Source organism: Hordeum vulgare, chromosome 7H, assembly GCF_904849725.1.
Source record: "Hordeum vulgare subsp. vulgare chromosome 7H, MorexV3_pseudomolecules_assembly, whole genome shotgun sequence".
Lineage (NCBI taxonomy): Eukaryota > Viridiplantae > Streptophyta > Magnoliopsida > Poales > Poaceae > Hordeum > Hordeum vulgare.
The window spans coordinates 562,175,689-562,196,791 of NC_058524.1; the positions used below are offsets into that span (position 1 = coordinate 562,175,689).

Below are 21,103 nucleotides of genomic sequence, written 5' to 3' on the forward strand. Positions count from 1 at the left end.
CCTCTAGGGCATAATTCCAACACACCACTCTACACAGCCCACTAGCCCAGCCTAGCCCTACCCGTGACCGAGGTCGTCCGACCGCGATCGCATGGTCGAAAACGGTGCGAAAATCCCCTAACCCTAGCCCCTTTCCCTATTTAAACAGCCCCTGCCTGTTTTGGGCAAAACACTAGCCCTTCTCCTTGTTTGCCGCGCCCCACCAGCCACCAGCCGTCACCACCTGCCCAGATCGCCTCCCACCTCGAGCTGGCCCGCCCGGTCACGAAACCTGCGCTGTCAGCCACCCTCAACCTCGCGCGCTTCCAAGAGCCGAACTCCTCCCCTGCGACCCGTCACCTACCCAGGGAATGTCGCCGAAACGTGCGCCACCGTCGCTCGTGGTAACCCCGCTAGCTGAAGCTCTCTTATGCAGGCCGCCCAGATCTGTCGGCCTCCGCCGCTTGCAGCATGCGAGAGCGCCTCCCCGCACCAACCCTCGTCGTCTTCCGCAACCTCGACGCACCTCCGGCAAGCCGCCGACCATCCAAGGCCTCCCCATGATCACATTCGGGCGGTCTCACCCCAAAACCCGTCGCCCCGTCCTCTGCCATGCTCGTCGGAGCCCCACCATTGCCCTGCAAACGCCACCGGGGGCACCCACGTCGCCTTCCACCCGACCGTGTCGGCCGCCCCAGCGTCAGCTCGCGGGCCGCGCCTCGAGGCCCATGCCGTTGCCTTCGTTGACCACGATGCTCGTCGACCCATCTTCCCGAGCACCCCACTCCGCGCTAGCCGAGCTTTGGCGGGCCTTGGCCCATCAGGTAAGCGCCCATCCAACCAATCCCCGCCCTAGGTGCTACCATGTTATCTTGCGCCCATGCCCGGTTTCGGTCGAGTGCAGTTTGGGCCCGTAATGATTTTTTTAGTGTGTGCGAATTTTCCCATTTAACAAGTACTTTTAATTTCAGAAAAATGCATGATTTTTAAAACACGTGTATCTTTTAAACCATGCGCCGGACGGACCCTGCACTTCTTCTTGATGATTGTATGTAATGTACTGATGTGACTCTGATGTAGCTTGTGGTGAGTGTAAGCCAATTCCTTTTACTCATCTTTTCAATACATGTACTTGTAACGATATCCATTCTTGCGAAACGACCTGATGTGTTTTTATCCCTGTCGAGGCCCTCGCGTCAAAATAAAGATAGGAGTGCATCTTGGACGTTATAAAGGGCCAGGTCATCCCCACACCGAAAGAAGGTCAGAGGGTGTTATTCATCCCTCACTTCCTCTGGGGCCTCTGCTTCCCCCTCCACCCCTTCGTGAGGGGTTTGATGTTTTACTATGGGTTGGATTTCCATGACCTGTTGTGTGATCATGCACAACATGACCGTGGAGAATGGGGATGAGGATAGTGCCGCAACTCTTGAATTTGCGAACATGAGTGATCCTATCGAACTTTCACACCAGAATTCGGTCTTATTTAGAGAGTTTGTTTAAATGTATCAATAAATTCGACATCAAGCAACTGGAAAAATATTTGATTGAGTATATGTGAATGGTTAAAGGGAACAATAATGTTGGAGTCTAATATTTAAATTAGAACCATATATGGTGCATTTGAACATGAACTATTTTAGACTATATATAGAAAGTGTATTCGTCACCCAAGATGGAAAATAAGTTATTCTTCACCCAGGTAATCTTACGACCGTTTCACAAATAAATTAAATTTTGGAATACTAACAGTTACATTAATATTGATTCATACGTAAAATTTTGGTGTAAAAAATTAGAAATATAAAATCGCATTTCATGTATATTTTACACTATGTTTTTATGTTCGTAATTTATGTGACATAAAATATTTTTTGTGGTGACTATATTTTTTTACGGTCTCTTTTTACGTATGAAATAAGAAAATATTGAAATATAAAATAACGGTGCCTTGATGTAAAAATAGAGGGGGTGAAGAATAAATAGTTATTCTTCACCCAGGATGACAAATAGTCAATCCCTAAGATCACGCTATTCGTCACCATGAGTGAGGAATAGTTATTCTTCACTTCCCTGTTTTAATATCAATGCACCGTATTTTTACGTTTTATAAATTTTATCTTAATTTACACATAAATAGAGAACGTAATAAAATAGATAATCACCGTAAAAATATTTTATGTTACGTAAAGTTACGAACGTAAAATAGTAGTGTAAAATGTACATAGAAAGCATTTTCCTTGGTGTTGTGACCTATAATTTTGTTTTCTTATGTCAAATTTTATCTCGTGAATCAATATAAATGTAACAATTTATATATCAAATGTAATTTATTGAAGAAACAATCATAAAATTACTTTGGATGAAAAATAATTTATCTGTAATCTGAATGATGAATAGTATTACTATATATACACGACTATACTACATACGCACTTAGAAAAGGTCGTGTTGGAGAGTCGCTTCATGCATTTATGTCTGCAGAAGAAAATCTGAGGATGGGAGTTGAAATGATCTACTTCTTCACGCATTTGCCACAAACTGAACGAGAAGACTACAAATGCTTCATTCATTTATTGTGATTTTTTATTAGAGCAAGTACAATAATATGATGTAGACGGACTTTAAGATTTAAAATAATATATTTGTAATGAGTTGGAAGAGAAAAGAGAAGAGAGACATAAGAAGCGGGCTACAAACTAACAACCGACTGTAACACGTGCTCTAGACACTTTATGAGAAAGTATGATGGGCCTTATATCAATAAAGTAGTACTTACTTACATTTACATATTATACTTGTTGACTATAAACTTGGTTATAGATAACGTGTCAATATGATATAGCCGCATGGTTGTACTATTAACCATGGCATGTGTCAATGCAAGTCTTTTAGCACGATTTCATAGGTATTTTGCTTATGTGGCATTGCATTTAATGAAGAAAGATAGCGAGGTTGTATCTTATCTAAGATACTCCCTCCGTCCCAGTTTAAAGTCCGACACATATACATGCCTTATAAACAGTGACCGAGGGATTACATAATTAGTTGTTTCTTACTCCCTACGTCCCGAAATATCTATCGCATCTGGTCATTTTGCAGAAACAACCTCGCTTTTTTCCGTATTCAACCCGCACTCCCTACTCGTCTCTATCACTCTCCTCCCCGCACTCACTCTCCTCACCCCTTTCAGCTATCGCCTCGCCGTCGCCGTCACCGGCTGCCGGGCTCCTCTCAGCTATCATCTCTCCCCTCACCTCTCCATCGTCGGCCGGCGTCCTCCTCTCAGATCTTGCCTCTCCCCTTGCCTCTCCGCCACACCGGCTCGCCTTGGCGCCACGACCTTGGTTCGCTTCTGTGTTCCACCAAAAATGGAACCTTTTGTTCCAAGCGGGCGGCGAATCACCGGATCGGGCGTCAGCTAGACGGATCTGGACAACAACCACTAATTGGGGGTTGCGGTGGCTGGACGGAGGTGGCCGCACTGCCGAACGTCGACCTGTCGACGCCAGATGCGGGGGCGGCCGTGGCGGCCGCGTGCCGCCGCGTGGGCTTCTTCAGGGCGGCCAACCACGGCGTGCCAGCGGCCTTGACCGAAGAGCTAGGGGCCCGTGCCGAGGCTTGGCGGCGTTGCTGCACCAAGAGCATCGGCAGCAACTGATCGACCATTCATTTTTCCACTTTATCCGGTGGTCTAATTGCTCAGTTTTTCTGCTGATTGTTTTTCATTAGCAAAAGATGCTGGTTTTAAGGTTATTGCTCACCGGTCCTCTAAGTCTTGTTGTTCAATTAAGTTCCCTGTTGCTTGAATGGTAGCTTCATTGAAGAAAATGAGGTGCATTCTAGCTTGGGTTATGACTTGCGCAGTTGTCCTAATACATGATGAATTACATGATAGGTGGTTGCCCACATGATGCCAGATTTACCTAATGTTGGAGTTGAGAGAGATATGGAAAGTTTCAGAGAATTTTTTGAAAATCCAGCATTCCGAGCAGATGGTGTGAAGATCTATCCAACTCTGATTCGTGGAACTGGCCTTTATGAGCTATGGAAAACTGGAAGGTACTACATTTATCCAGCGCTTGATATGTTATTTCCTGCATGATATTATGATCAGTCTTTTGGTTCTCTAAAGTTTTAGAGTGAGAATTGAGAACCTATATGCTTGTGACATTTGTTGTGTTGCAGGTATAGAAACTACCCACCAGAGCTGCTAGTAGATATTGTAGCGAGGATTCTGTCGATGGTACCGCCATGGACACGAGTCTATCGGGTCCAGAGAGATATCCCTATGCCTCTTGTTACGTCTGGTGTCGTGAAAGGTAACCTGCGTGAGCTTGCTTTGGCTCGAATGGAAGACCTGGGCTTGAAATGCAGAGATGTCAGAACCCGTGAGGCTGGAATTCAGGTAAATATGGGGTTTTGTGAAGTCACTACCATGTGCTTATAATCGATGAAGTACGTGTCCTAATTGTTCTTGTTGTGCATCTCCACATAGGATATCCATCACAATATCAGGCCTGATGAAGTAGAGCTTGTCAGGCGTGATTATGCCGCAAATGATGGCTGGGAGACCTTTCTCTCATATGAGGATATAAGAGATGTACTCAACAGCTTGCGAGCCTATTCCTTTCATCGCTGGGATGTGAAAATATCCTATGGTTTATGTTGTGTTCCTGAATATGCATATTTTTTCCAATGTAATTATGCTCAATTTCCTTTTACTAGCAGGACCAATATTTTTCCCAGGTATGTGTGAGGCTTGATCCCTCCTCAAACCACAACAGCTTGCTAATTTTCGATCCAATATTTTTTTCGTGGATCAAAGGTAGTTTGAGATGTTGAGTTGTGTATGATAAAACCGTAGATGGCATTGGGAAGGTGAACCAGGAAGGAGTGGACTACTACAATAGGCTCATAGATTACATGCTCTGGCAAGGTAATTGAATTTTCTACACCTAGGCAAGCAGCTCTCAGCATCAGGGTATGAACTTCTGAGCTAATTAAACCATGTGATGGTGGATTAGGCATCACCTCGTATGCAAACCTCTACCACTATGACCTCCCGCTGGTGCTACACCAGCAATACCTAGGCTGGCTAAGCCCAAAGATTGTGTAAGCATCTCAGCATTTCAGACAGTGGTTTTCTCATTTCAGAATTGAATTTAAGCATGCCTTTTGATGATATGAAAGGGGCGCATTTCAAACATTGGTTTCCTCATTTCAGAATTGAATTTAAGCATGCCTTTTGTTTTTCTGGTTCTTCTAGACGAGGAGGCCGCGACACGCCGGACGAGAAGCTTGGTGAGGTGTTGCGGGAGGCACTGCAGCTCGGTCAGACACTAGTCCTGTAGATCATGTCTTCGCAGAGAAAATAATCATGTTGAGATGATGCGACTGGAGATCGGATGGACGGAGGGGGGCCCGACGACCAGGGGCAGGAGCTCCGGCAGTCGGCGGCGGAAGGCCTGGAGCGGGAGCTCCGGCGGCCGGCGACTAGCAAGAAGGTGGCTGGAGAAGGAGCTTGTGAGGGGAACCGCGAGCAGGAGGGGTGATCGCTGGGGGATCACGACAGGAGCGGAGATCGCGGCATGAGCGGAGATTGCTGGGGATCGCGGGGATTGCAAGACGATCGCTTGAGCGGAGATCATGGCAGGGGCTGCATCACTTTTTTTTAATCTAAAGGGTGTAATTACGAAATTGTATTCCAGTTCAAAATCGTGTCCCCTCGAGAGATATTTCGGAACGGAGGGAGTATATTTTGTTATGTATATGATTATGTGCTAAGAGACAATGCATTGATAGCAGCTTGGTAACATGTGCTCCATCCATATGCGCCTACTAGGTACTGTGGGGAACTGCATTGTTCAGCCTGTGCTTCATACAGTGCTTCAGCTCCTCGATGAAGCGGACGAGCCGCTCGAACTCGGAGGAGGATAACCCCGGCTCCGCGACATCACGCCTCAACTGTTGCGCCATAGCTTGGGCCATCCCCCTGATCTCGTCGGACTTCATCACCTCCCTCACCGTCCTTTCCACGACACCTCTGTCGGAGATGTCCTTCATGTCCAGCCCCGTCCTCCACACGGCATCCACGAAGCGGCTATTGGTCTGCTGGTCGACGAAGAAGGGCCAGCACACCATCGGCACGCCCTCGACGGCGCACTCCAGCGTCGAGTTCCATCCTGCGTGTGTCAGGAAGCAGCCCACCGCCCGGTGCCGCAGCACGTCGCGCTGAGGAGCCCACTGGACGACGCGCCCTCTGCCGCCTTCAGCTGCCCCGACGGCTTCTCGGAGGAGCGCGGAGCTGGCCATTTGGACCATGTCCGGCCGGAGCACCCAGAGGAAGGCGTACCCGGTGGCTGCTAGGCCGGCGAGGAACTCGGTGAACTGCTCGTGCGTGATCACGGCGAGGCTCCCCAGGCTCACATACACGACGGACCGGTCCTCGTGGCCGTCCAGCCACGCCATGCACCCGTCGTCCTCCCGCCACAGGCTCGTGCTTGCGGCGAACCTAGACTTCGCGTGTAGTGGGCCTACGGCGAAGACGTCGGCTGTGCACGAAGCGATGTGGGCGAGCGCCGATCGCTCCATGGACGCGGCGGTGTTGACTATGAGTGCACGTGCCTTGCTGCTACGAGCGGTGACCTCGGCAAGCTTGAGCACCAAGGGGTCTTCGCCGCATTTTTCAGCGCAGCAGAGTCCTCGAGGGAGATCTCGTCGCCGGAGGAAGCCCTCCATCCCCGGAACGCCACGCACCAGGTCGTCTGCAGGGAAGGCGGTCTCGCCTAGCTCGACGAGCTTGGGCATAGACAGGAGCGCCAGGTAACTGCACGCGCTGTGCGTGACGAAGGCGAGCGATGGGATGCCGAGCTCGTCGGCAATATCGAAGGCGAACGGAATGGTGCTATCGGCGACAACGCATGTCACCGTTGAATCGGCGCCGGCGGCAGAGAGCAGGGCGCGGTACGCCGCGCTGCCGGTCGTGGACATTGACTCTTGGAGCTCCAAGAAGCCAGGAGGGTGATCGTCGGGTTGGCCGTCGGGGATGGACAGCAAACGGAGGCCCACCGGAGGCGCATGAGCAAGACGACGGAGGTTGCGCTCGGTGTGGAGGAAGCTGACTTGGACGCCGGCGTCGACGAGGGCGGTGGCGAAATGGAGCATCGGGTTGATGTGTCCCTGCCGCGGCCAAGGGAAGACGAGAACGTGCACCGCGGCATCATCCATCACCGCGGCAAATCGGCAGGTCGTCCAACGCGCAGATTTAGTGGAAGCTCGGGCCGGCGTTGCTCAGCGTCCCACAAGCGTGATGAAGGAGTAATATACCACAAGAACCCTCCAGACTAACCTACAGTAACATCTATGCACATGTCTTTGTGGAATAGAACTCGAGCTACGATGCACCTTCTAGTTTTGAATATCTGCTCATTCAATCAGGTCGGCGACGTCATTGATGACATTTGGCATCAATTACACATGTGCTGATTGGTGAGAAAAACATGTTTCAGGACCCCCCCCCCCCCAACCCAAAGGCGTGAGCATAGATAGTGGGGGTACTGAAGGACCTAATAGTCATTTCATTTTCTTTGAAGATCACAAACGTATACTTTGGACGCATCCTTTGAGTAATTTTCATGAAGAAAATCCACTTTCGTATTTTAACATCTACAAAAATCTACCTTTGTTTATTAAAATTTTGGTTTTATTAAAACACATCTAGATGTGAGATAAGTATTGTACATCTAAGTTTTATATCATTGATCCTACGTAAAGATTTGTGTGTTTTTTATGTTTGATTTAATCATTTAAATATGCAATAATCATGACACATCTAGATGTGTCCTATACACATCCTTAAAATTTTATTTGCTTTAGTCTTGTAATTCATCTATACCTAATAATAAAGCGGCTATTGCTTCCGTCGTAAAACCCACCACGTCATTTTTATAAAAAAAACCTGTAATTTTTGTTATTCAACCCGCGCTTCAATTTCTCATTATGGTGGAATTAACAATGGACGGATTGATTTTTCAACAAAATAGGATAGGAATAACTATATTAGTTTGTTAGCTTATTATTTTAATAAATCAAAATAATTATAAAAAGATTAAAAGCGTGTGGTATTTTTTTTCTCCCGTTGCAACGCACGGACTATTTTGCTAGTCTCTCAAAAAAGTATATTTAGAGGCCTCAATTCCAATTTAGGGCGTAAACTGACCAGTTTACTACTTCCACTTCTCGTATGTTTTACAACCTATGTTTATTGAAATAGATCTAAGTAAACCTGTTCTTTTCTTCGAAAAGAAAGATAACCCCTGACCTCTGCATCGGTCCATGTACACATCATCTTTATTAATTTATTTCATAAAGCCTTACAAAATTAGTACTTCCTTCTTTCTGGTTTATAGGGTTCATCTCAAAATTTTCAGATTTCCATTATGTTAGGCTCATTTTGAGTCTAATTGAGTTAAAGTGCTTTGAGTTTCACATCATATTTAATTCACAGAGTTTAGAGAAAGGAGATGAGTGGCTATGCATGCATCGTTTTTTTACATCCACCATGCAAGTCCAATGAGAAAGAGGATACTACATTTATTGCCTTGGAAATTGAATATGTGAGAAATATTTTATTGACTAGTTAAAACTAGTGCCATCCACTCACAATTCACCTTGGTTTATGAGATTTCAGATTTGAGCCCTATAAACCGAAAAGGAGGGAGTACATGGACCAACCCAAAATCACCTTTCGGACGATCATTATCGCCATACCCACAAAGTTGATGATGTGACGTGGTCTCGCTACCAATACACACCTCGAAATCCAGTGGCCTCGCTAAGCCGCCAGCTGGCTAGCCGGGAGCACCAACCGGTTTAGCATACTCTCAGCATGCACCGCATGCGCGCACTTAAAAATCAGCCACCTGCATCTTCCTACGTTCCATTTTCGCGAGTGATCAATGAAAAAACTTGTGACGCCCTTCTGCTGTTGACGTCACCATGGTGCCAGGCAACGTCATCCTCCTGCATGCCCATCAACACGAATCCAACACTAAGACCCCAGTGCGCCATGCAGCCGAGACCCGATGCCGCTGATGCCGAAGATCGATGCAGCACCGCTCCACCTCTTTCCCCCTCCAACCATCACTAGCTCACAAACGATGCACCGGGAGGGAGAGCGACACTGAAAGTGTCGTTATCGTCTGATCTGGGAGACCCAAATCTAGGGTTTCCTACGGAGCATTCCGAGCATGATGATGTAAACTGCAACTACAATGCCTTGACAAGGAAACGACATCGAAGAGCCGCCATAGACCTCCATGACCATAGTCGACGTGATTTTCATCGGTAGTCTTGCCAACAAGTCGTGCGCCGTTGGTCCCTTTAACTAGAAAAAACTCCAGAATCGATGCCCTCAAGAGGGATTATGATGCAAAAGCAGAGCCCTTGCTCGATCCCAAGGAGATCTAGGGTTTCCCATGGAGTTTCCCCCGCTGTCATGGACCATACAAGGGTTGAATCCCGACGTGATCAGAAGAACCATTCAATATCCGCCCATTTGCCGACATGCCGCACCCACCATCGTGTCGTCCGAAACCCAGTGACCATGGCCGTAGCGAGCCACCAGATATCATGGACACATTCTGGCACCATCCATGGCCAGATCTAATCGAGGCCAGCGAAACCTTCCTGGTCATGGCTGCAAGCATGAAATCTCCCTGATCTGGCCGAACATCGCTACCATGAGACGATCCTTGACCTCCAATCGACCACCGCTTGCTGAGTCTCGTCATCATACAGGTGAGGAGAGAGGAAGAAAGATGGTGGTTACAGGTAGAGGAGTCGCCCTCGGTAGGGGCAACCGAGAGGTGCGGGCGGTTTGTTTTTATAAGATAGAAAGCATAGTTTTATGTAAGCATGTTTAGTTGTGTGTTCCATCATTTTAGTGTGTATGTAGTGTATATTGAGAAATTCAAATTTTTAGAATACTATTATTAAATTTCATAGCCAAAATTCTGAAGAGTGATATCTTGTAAACAATAAAACCAATTGCTTATATTATTTTTATATATGAATTACTCACGACATGACCTTGAAATTAATTTGATATATTTTAACTAATTTTATTTCACCTATTCCAAATACCATATTTCTCTCAACTCAAAATAACATATTTCATCCATCTTCAAAAAATAGGTGTGCCCATTTAAAAAAATATATTTCACTCACTTCAAAAAAATGATTTCATCATAGAATACTAGACCTCATCCTAGACACTGAATGGACACACCATCTTCAAGAAACTGTGTTAACACATCATCTTCAATAATTTGTGAAAACATGCATGTACAACCCCTATCTCTATGATCACCTTCGAGACACCGAGGCGGCACATAATCTTGAGATTAACAAAGTCGTCATAGACACCTTCATAGTCTATGAGAATATCTCCTCCCACGAAACGTACATCGCTAAAAGGCTTACAATTAATCGAGCAAAATGCGAGCACCAATATCGTACATGAACACTAGTGGATAAGGGATACCATTATACTCCTAATAACCATCTGTTGGCGATATTCCCCATGGTTAAACCTAGCTAAAGGTTTAACCCAACCTAGAGCTTGAAAGCTCTATGGGTCGCCCTATTTTTGGGCTTAAGATAAGATGACAAGGCGGAATCCAGAGCTCAATGACGAGACCCGACGAGAGGCCGGCTTGACAAGAGCCCAATATGCCGACTCACAGAGAAGGACAAAAGGCCCGGATGAGACCTGACCATTGTCGGCTCATGGAGGGACCCCGAAGGGCCGACTCATGGAGAATACTCAAGAGGAATTCTCAACTTGGAAGACAAAGAAGACCTACAAAATTTACAGTAGGATTTCAATTAAGGGAAGTAAGACGAGGACTAGTATCCGTCTTGTGATAGATAAGAGACTAGTTGCAGTCCTACTAGGACTCTACATATAAGGCTTGCCCCTTCAATTTATATAAGGAGGGGCAAGGCACTCCAAGAGGTACAAGTAAAGTCAGTACAAACAGATAGGTCATAGACAAGATCAAACTAGAACCTCTCGAGACTAGAGGTAGCGAAATAATACCCTTGTAATCAAAATCATCATCGTCATAATCGTCAATCAAGCAAGATGTATGCTTTTACCTTCACCGGAGAGGCCGAACCTGGGTATAACTCACGTCTCTCGATTTCAACCAACCTCGTTCAAGCCATTACCAAGTTACAACGGCCTCATATCTAATTTCTTTTATGAAGACATCTGCCATAACAATACCACGACGATTAGCGTCCATCATGGATCCAACACATGATGGTATTGTGTTATTGAAGGAAGCTCTTCTAAGGATCGAGAAGCTCGCGGTTTGCGAGATAAACAAAGGACAACATGGAAGGATCTACACCGACTTTGAGTTCATTGACGACGGTGACCACAAGCATTTTTGGACCACAAGTGTCTACCCGACGAAATCCGATGAACCCTAGAAGATGCATACCGCGTCCGTAGGTGATGCATCAAATCATCCAAAGATTTGCCACTGTCGAGCAAAGAGGAAAATCGGCGGTGGCACGCTCGTCATCTCAAGCAATCTATCGGATAAAAATGCCGTGTTGTAGCATGCATCCAAACGGTTAAGAGCATCTTCAACAGTCCGTATGTTCAATCGTTGGTATAAGTGTCCACATCAACAACCAACAACACATCATACCAGCTCTTTAATAAAGTGTATGTTAATCGTATGTAAAATAACTAAGCGGGTCCACTAAACATGGAAGAAATAACCATGCTTGCCTTGAAGTTTGTGCGTGAACCGTTGCTTCAAGTTCATATGATTTCATTCTCTCTTTTCTTTTATTATGCGTCATGTCATCAAAATCATCTATGTGACAATTTTACCTACAATGATCATACAACTATTGAAGATGCCTTAATTTGACGGTTTTTCTCAAGATCAAGATGTAAAGAAAAGCAAAAGGTTCAAGTTCCAAGGAAAAGCAAAATTACCGACAGGATGACCAGAGTCGGACAGGAAAAAAAGAAAAAAAGGATTCAGGGCCAGCTAGATGCTCCACGTGAAGACTAAAAAATCGGATGCTAGCATGCTTTTGCATAGCCATGGCACACCACCACTTATAATTAGAAAAAAGAGAATAGCCTGCTCGTGCTAACATAAAAAAGGCAAACGTGCACCACCACATTGTTTATTGGCACAAGTCTCAAGATTTGACAAACACTTTTTTTAACATAGTACAATCGAAGTCGTTTACATACACGAGCGTACACTCATCCCTATAAACGCACGAAAACGTCTTCTTTCACCGAAAGCACATCGTCGAAAGACCTGAAATAAATTCAAAAAAATGCAAGCACCAACATCAAGTCTGAAACTTGAATTCTCGTGAATAGGGCCGGGCCGGTAAAATCCGGGACCCTGCGCGGAACGAAAAAATGAGGCCCTATCTCACCTAGTTTTGGGTCTTGCACGAATGAACTCGGATCGATCCGACGAGACGACGAGTCTCGGCGGCTGCCTGAATCAGATCGCGGGATCGATCTGATCAACAGACGAAGTAATCAGTCCGCAAACGGAGAGCCGCGAGCCGACGAGATGATCGATCTGATGAAGTAATCAATGGCGATCCCGTTTTTTGGCGGGACGCGAGCACAACCTGTAGACGGAGATAGCGATTGGTGAAGTAATCAATAGCCGATCGCGATCAATAGCGATCCCATTTTTTGGCAATTGCGAGCACATCCTGCAGACGGAGTCGGCGTTTAGGGAATAGCGATCCCATTTTTTTTCTTACATCGCCTGATCGATTCGATCAATCGATCACTCAGCACCAGAGCCGATCGCGATCGATGACTTGCGCCTACAGGCCCACTGGCCCATGTCGCTCGAGGCAACTGGCCTAGAGGCCCACTGGCCCATGGCGCCCAGCTCGCTCGAGGCGCCCAGGGCGCGGTGCCCATATCGATCGACGCGCCCACGACTTTTTAATACAACTATATGCTTTTATATATATTTTTAGGGACCCCAAAATCATGGATCATGTGCGGGCTGTACATGTGACACCACTGTGGGCCCGGGCCTGCTCGTGAACAGGGGATACCACAGTCCTCTTAATCATCTAACCATGAATTGGTTTGCATTTGACAAACACTTAGGCCTACTAGATGGCCATATGTGGAGTCCATGAAACAATAGTACTACATGCTCTTACAATCCGTTTGTTGATTTCCTCGTCAAACACATCTGTTATCTTGCTGATTGCTTCATCCACCAGTACAATATCAAAGACAATTGTTTGTTATAAAAGTAGCATGGTGTTAGACCACAAATACAAAGCTCACACCAATGTCATCATGCGCCAGCGTTTATCCACGCCGTACTGCCCGATGGGTACGCGTGTAGGCCGCCTCTTGTGCGGTTTAGTCTACATCACAACGCCGTGGCCGACTCTTGCATCCGCGTCGGCTTACAACGCTACAACCGACTCCCGTGTTCGCGCCGGCTTACAACGTCCCCGCGCTGACTCTGGCGTCCATGCCAGCTTACAAACATAGTGGTCGACTCCCACGTCCGCGCCAAGTTACCGACCAGCTCTTACGTCTACATCACGTCGGGGCTAGAATCGCCCGTACAAGCTGCCGTCATGTGGTCCTGTCTACATCAACACGCCAGGGCCGTGTCTGCTCGCTTAAGCCATCCTACGGATGTGCGCAAGCCGGCGTCCCCGCGGTCCGGTCTCTTCCAACAATATTGGAGCAAAGAAAAAAAGTGACATTTAGAATCATGTCTTACACAACGTCGCAGAAGCCCACGCGAGCCTCCAAACGCACAGGGTTGCCCAATGGGTAGGTGTATTGGCTTGTTATCCCCGCGGTTCGGTCTAATTCAACGTATAAAAAACGAGAGCTTTTCATGAAGGAAACGCCCCGGGAAGAGAAAAGAGAGTCAGCCACAGCAGAGCCGGCAAATTCGAAGCCATTGACAAAAAAAGGGCCCCAGAGGAGCCAGGAAAGCCGGACCAAGAAAGAATAGCAAGGATTGGGTCCTAAGGCATATGAACTCAATTTGGGCAAAACTGTTTTTGTTGAATGAGATACGCTGAGGACATACGGCAAGCATCGTGAAGATCCTCAACTTGCCACATCGCCTCTAGCTTAAATAAATTTCATCTTTCAGTCGTCAACTCTACAATGGCTTATGCCACATCCAAGTATGAAGAATCTCAAGCCGACTCCTTGAGTCGACTTAAAACTTAGGGGCTATACACACATGACTCGGCAGATTTAGCCGGTTTCAACAAATACAAAGAATTCCGGGTCATTGCAAGAAAGACAACCCAGTCTTTGGGTGACTGCCTTGGCAAAAAATTAAAAAGTTGCCAAAGACGACTAGATGCCACGATTCATAGTTCAAACATGGGTGCCGTACCTTATTGGCGAAAAATTAAAAGGATGCCAAAGAGGACTAGATGCCACGATGCATAGTTCAAACATGAGTTTCCTGCATTATTGGCGAAAAAAGGTTGCCAAATATGACAAGTTGCGTGTTGGGTTCTACCATAGATGCATCGTATGCGAATTAAAATTTTCCTACGTACGAACATGCTACGGAGATGGATCACAAATCGTTACCACTAGTCGCGCAGTGCCGTGCAGCGAAAGTAGAGTTGGGGCACCGTGTCCGAGTGGTCCGTCTCCTCCTCGTTCGATCTCCTTTCAACAGCCGATCGTCGGATCCCACGTACAGATTTGCTGGAACGGCACAAGTGCACCGCCTCTCACGATATCTGCTCGTGCAGGAGGAACACTGTACGGCTTACTGCTAGGTCCAGATCACACACTCGGCGGTGACGGGTGGAGGTGGCTAGTTGCAATACATGCAAAACCCTAATGACAACGCTCAAGCGATCAACTGAATAAGTGTGTCGCACATCCACTACATATAGATATCCGATGCGGGCTCAACTCTTGGGCCCCACACGGATCCTAAAGCCCATGTATTGCTTCCCTTAAGCGTGCGGCCCCTTAGGTTCTCGTTCACTTGGTCGCAAGTCAGATCACATCTGACTCGGCTAGTCGGTAGCGAGCTATAGCAAAGCATGCCAACTCCAAGTGTTCGATGAGGCTGGTTAGGCGAACCTGTACTTCATACTTCTGTTCCCTTTGCCACACGATATATGTTGTCGTGCACAAGGCGACATGTTCATTCTTGTTGCAGCACAACCTCTTTCTCGTTCCGATGAATCTGACCAACACTTTAGATTATCTCATAATCCTTGTCGCATGGCAATGCTTATCCACGTTTGATCACCCGAGGGGCCCATAGTATATCTCTCCTGATCGGAGGGGCAATTCTCATCTTGCTCGACCCTGTCTTGCAGCATAGGTCTGGACAAGTCCGAAACCTACCTTTGTAACTGTTAGAGAACGTTGCATGGGAAACAAAAAAATTCCAACGCACACGAAGACCTATCATGGTGATGTTCATCTACGAGAGGGAGATCGGATCCACATACCCTTGTAGATCGCTAAGCGGGAAACGTTAAGAAACGCAGTTGATGTAGTGGTACAACTTCGTGATTCAAATCACCGTCGTCCCATGATCCGTCCCACGATCCGTCCCGGTCTAGCACCGAATGGAGGGCACCTTCGCGTTCAGCACACGTACAGCTCGATGACGATCTTCGCCTTCTTGATCGAGCAAGAGAGACGGGGAAGTAGATGAGTTCTCGATAGCGTGATGACGCACTAGTGATGGTGATGATCTATTCCTACAGGGCTCCGCTCGAGCTCCGCAGAAATCCGATCTAGAGGAAGAACTACGTGGTATAGGTTTGAGTTGCACGTGGCAAAGTTGTGTCTCAAAAACCCTAAAACCACCAATATATATAGGAGGAGGGGAGGGGCTAGCCTTGGGGCTGAAGGGAGCCCCAAGGGCGCCGGCCGAGAGGAGGAGGTGGACTCCCACCCCAATTCGGTTTGAGGGAAGGAGTCTTCCTTCCCACTTCCCTCTTTCCTTTATTTCTTTCCTTTGGTTTTTCTTCTTGTGTCGCCATTGCCCACTTGGGCTGGCCTCACCAGCCCACTAAGGGCTGGTGCGCCACCCTAGTGCTATTGGGCTCACTCCCGGGTGGTTTGGGCCCCTCCTGGTGAATACCCGGAACCCATTCGTCACTCCCGGTACAGTGCTGGTAATGCCCGAAATCTTTCCGGTGACCAATGAAACCATCCTATATATCAATCTTTGTTTCCGAACAATTCCAGAAACCCTCGTGACGTCCATGATCTCATCTGGGACTCTGAACTACCTTCGGTCACCAACACATATAACTCAACTATATTAAAACGTCACCGAACCTTAAGTGTGCAGACCCTGCGGGTTCGAGAACTATGCAAACATGACACGAGACATTCCTTGGTCAATATACAATAGCGGGAACTGGATGGTTATATTGGATCCTGCATATTCTACGAAGATCTTATCGGTTGAACCTCTATGCCAAGGATTCATATAATCCCGTATAACATTCCCTTTGTCGTTCGGTATGTTAGTTCCCCGAGATTTGATCGTCGGTATCTCTATACCTATTTCAATCTCGTTACCGGCAACTCTCTTTACTCGTTCCGTAATACAAGATCTCGTGACTTACACTTGAGTCACATTGCTTGCAAGGCTTCTATGTGATGTTGTATTACCGAGTGGGCCCCGAGATACCTCTTCGTAACACGGAGTGACAAATCCTAGTCTTGATCCATGCTAACTCAACGGGCACCTTCGGAGATACCTGTAGAGCATATTTATAGTCACCCAGTAACGTTGTGATGTTTGATACAAACAAGGTATTCCTCCGATGTCACTGAGTTACACGATCTCATGGTCATAGGAATGAATACTTGACACGTAGAAAACAATAGCAAGAAAATGACTCGATCACATGCTACGTTCATAGTTTGGGTCTCGTCCATCACATCATTCTCCTAATGATGTGATCCAGTTATCAAGTGACAACACTTGCATATGGTCAGAAAACCTTAACCATCCTTGATCAACTGGCTAGCCAACTAGAGGCTTCCTAGGGACATTGTTTTGTCTATATATCCACACATGTATCTATGCTTTCATTCAATACAATTATAGAATGGATAATAAACGATTATCTTGAAACAGGAAATATAATAATAACTATTTTTATCATTGCCTCTAGGTCATATTTCCAAGAATCTTCCACTTGCACTAGAGTCAATAATCTAGTCTCAAATCGCTATGCGATTTACATTGGAATGAATCTAACACACATACAGTTCTGTTGTTGATCATGCTTCGCTCGTGGAAGAGGTTTAGTCAGCGGATCTGCTACATTCAGATCCGTGTGCACTTTGCAAATATTTACGTCCTCTCCTTCGACGTAGTCGCGGATGAGGTTGAAGCGTCGTTTGATGTGTCTGGTCTTCTTGTGAAACCTTGGTTCCTTTGCTAAAGCAATGGCACCAGTGTTGTCACAGAACAGAGTTATTGGATTTAGTGCGCTTGGCACAACTCCAAGATCTGTCATGAACTGCTTCATCCAGACACCCTCCTTATATGCCTCCGATGCAGCCATGTACTCCGCTTCACATGTAGAATCTGCTACGATGCTTTGCTTGGAACTGCACCAGCTTACCGCACCCCCATTGAGAATAAATACGTATCCGGTTAGAGACTTAGAGTCGTCCAGATCAGTGTCAAAGCTTGCATCGACGCAACCCTTTACGACGAGCTCTTCATCACCTCCATAAATGAGAAACATTTCCTTAGTCCTTTTCAGGTACTTCAGATTATTCTTGACCGCCGTCCAGTGATCCACTCTTGGATTACTTTGAAACCTGCCTGCCATACTCATGGCCAGGCTGACGTCCGGTCTAGTGCACAACATTGCATACATGATTGACCCTATGGCTGAAACATAGGGGACTGTACTCATCTTTTCTCTATCTTCCGCAATTACTCGGCACCGAGTCTGTCTCAACTTTATACCTTGTAATACTCGCAAGAACCCCTTCTTGGACTGCTCCATTTTGAATTTCTTCAAAACTTTATCAAGGTATTTGCTTTGTGAAAGTCCTATTAGGCGTCTCGATCTATCCCTATAGATCTTAATGCCTAGTATGTAAGCAGCTTCTCCTAGGTCCTTCATTGAAAAACATTTGTTCAAGTAATCTTTTACGCTCTCTAAAAACTCCACATTATTTCCAATCAGCAATATGTCATCCACATATAATATTAGAAACGCCACAGATCTCCCACTCACTTTCTTGTAAGTACAAGATTCTCCAACAACTTGTATAAAACCAAATGCTTTGATCACCTCATCAAAGCGCTTATTCCAACTCCGAGATGCTTGCACCAGTCCATAAATGGATCGCTGGAGCTTGCACACTCTGTTAGCATTCTTTGGATCGACAAAACCTTTGGGTTGCATCATATAGAACTCATCCTTAAGAAAACCGTTAAGGAACGCCATTTTGACATCCATCTGCCAGATTTCATAATAAAAAAATGCAGCTATTGCTAACATGATTCGGACAGACTTAAGCATCGCTATCGGTAAGAACATCTCATCGTAGTCAACTCCTTGAACCTGTGAAAAACCCTCTGCCACAAGTCGAGCTTATAAACGGTCACATTACCGTCCGCGTCCGTCTTCTTCTTAAAGATCCATTTGTTCTGAATAGCCTTGCGACCTTCAGGTAATACTTCCAAAGTCCACACTTTGTTTTCATACATAGATCCTATCTCGGACTTCATGGCCTCCAGCCATTTGTTGGGATCCGGGCCCACCATTGCTTCTTCATAATTCGTAGGTTCATTGTTGTCTAACAACATGATAGATAAGACAGGATTACTGTACCAATCAGGAGCAGTACGTGATCTTGTCGACCTGCGAGGTCCGATAGTAACTTGATCTGAAGCTTCATGATCATGATCATTAGCTTCCTCCTCAACCGGCGTCGCTTCGACAGAGGTTTCCCCCTGCCCTGCGCCACCATCTAGAGGGAGTAGAGGTTCTACAACCTCATCCAGTTCTATCTTCATCCCACTCAATTTTTTCGAGAGAAACTCCTTCTCAAGAAAAGCTCCGTTCTTAGCAACAAACACTTTGCCCTCGGATGTGAGATAGAAGGTGTACCCAACTGTCTCCTTTGGGTAACCTATGAAGATGCACTTTTCCGCTTTGGGTTCCAGCTTTTCAGGCTGAAGCTTTTTGACATAAGCATCACATCTCCAAACTTTAAGAAACGACAACTTTGGCCTCTTGCCATACCATAGATCATATTGTGTTGTCTCAACGGATTTTGACGGTGCCCTATTTAAAGCGAATGAAGCTGTCTCTAATGCATAACCCAAAATGATAACGGCAAATTGGTAAGATACATCATAGATTGCACCATATCTAACAAAGTACAATTACGACGTTCGGACACACCATTACGCTGTGGTGTTCCAGGCGGTGTCAATTGTGAAACGATTCCACATTGTCTTAAGTGAGCACCAAACTGAAAACTCAGATATTCGCCCCCTCGATCAGAACGCAGGAACTTGATCTTCTTGTTACGATGATTTTCGACTTCACTCTGAAATTGCTTGAACTTCTCAAACGTTTCAGACTTGTGGTTCATCAAGTAGATATATCCATGCCTATTCAAATCATCAATGAAGGTGATAAAATAATGATATCCGCCGCGTGCCTCCACACTCATTGGACCGCACACATCAGTATGTATGATCTCCAACAAGTCACTTGTACGCTCCTTGGTTCCGGAGAACGGAGTCTTAGTCATCTTGCCCATGAGGCATGGTTCGCACGTGCCAAGTGATTCAAAATCAAGTGACTCCAAAATCCCATCGGTATGGAGTTTCTTCATGCGCTTTACTCCAATATGACCTAAGTGACACTGCCACAAAACATGGCGCTATCATTGTTAACTGTACATCTTTTGGTCTCAATGTTATGTATATGTGTGTCATCACAATCATGATTTAATATGAACAAACACCTCACATTGAGTGCATGACCATAAAAGATATTACTCATAAAAATAGAACAACCATTATTCTCTGACTTAAATGAGTAACCGCCTCGCAATAAACAAGATCCAGATATAATGTTCATGCTTAACGCAGGCACTAAATGACAATTATTTAAGTTCATAACTAATCCTGATGGTAATTGAAGTGAGATTGTGCCGACGGTGATTGCATCAACCTTGGAACCATTTCCCACGCGCATCGTCACTTCATCCTTCGCCAGCCTTCGGTTATTCCGCAGTTCCTGCTTCGAGTTCCAAATATGAGCAACAGAACTAGTATCAAATACCTAGGCAGTACTACAAAGTTGGTAAAGTACACATCAATAGCATGTATATCACATATACCTGATTTTTCTTTGGCCGCCTTCTTATCAGCCAAATACTTGGGGAAGTTGCGCTTCCAGTGACCCATTCCCTTGCAATAATAGCACTCTATTTTCGGCTTAGGTCCAGCCTTGGGTTTCTTCGTCGGATTGGCAATAGTTTTGGTGCTCTTCTTGGAGTTACCTTCTTGCCTTTCCCGTTTCTCTTGGAACTAGTGGTCTTATTAACCATCAACACTTGATGCTCTTTCCGGAGATCTGACTCTATGACTTTCAGCATCGCGAATAACTCGCCGCGTGACTTGTTCACCCCTTGCATGTTATAGTTCAACACAAAGCTCTTATAGCTAGGTGGCAGTGATTGAAGAATTCTATCAGTGATAGCCACTTGCGGGAGTTCAATCCCCAGCTCAGCTAGACGGTTTGAGTACCGAGACATTTTGAGCACATGCTCACTGACAGACATATTCTCCTTCATCTTGCAAGCATAGAATTTATCGGAGGTCTCATACCTCTCGATCTGGGCATTCTTCTGAAAGATAAACTTCAACTCCTGGAACATCTCATATGATCCATGATGCTCAAAACGTCGTTGAAGTCCCGGTTCGAAGCCATACAAGACTGCACACTGAACTACTGAGTAGTCCTCCTTACGTGATTGCCAAGCGTTCAAAACATCTTGGTCAGACGTAGCGGGTGGTTC

General features: G+C 46.0%; 1 protein-coding gene and 1 long non-coding RNA gene across 2 annotated transcripts; one reads left to right on the top strand and one right to left on the bottom strand.

The window, feature by feature from the left end:
* Window positions 1–4,027: 4,027 nt before the first annotated feature.
* LOC123412117 lies at window positions 4,028–4,570 on the top strand. Its single transcript, XR_006613413.1, has 3 exons — window positions 4,028–4,041; window positions 4,168–4,387; window positions 4,478–4,570. It is a non-coding gene; the product is annotated as an uncharacterized LOC123412117 (long non-coding RNA).
* A 1,165-nt stretch (window positions 4,571–5,735) lies between these two features.
* On the bottom strand, window positions 5,736–7,329 carry LOC123412111 (myricetin 3-O-rhamnoside 1,2-glucosyltransferase UGT709G2-like). The gene has a single exon (XM_045105055.1). The coding sequence runs from the start codon at window positions 7,207–7,209 to the stop codon at window positions 5,821–5,823; it is 1,389 nt and encodes a 462-aa protein (XP_044960990.1). The 5' UTR covers window positions 7,210–7,329; the 3' UTR covers window positions 5,736–5,820.
* Between the last annotated feature and the right edge of the window lie 13,774 nt (window positions 7,330–21,103).

Coding starts and splice junctions, on each gene's coding strand:
- LOC123412111 (XM_045105055.1), bottom strand. CDS start 7,209: ATGGATGATGCCGCGGTGCACGTTCTCGTCTTCCCTTGGCCGCGGCAG.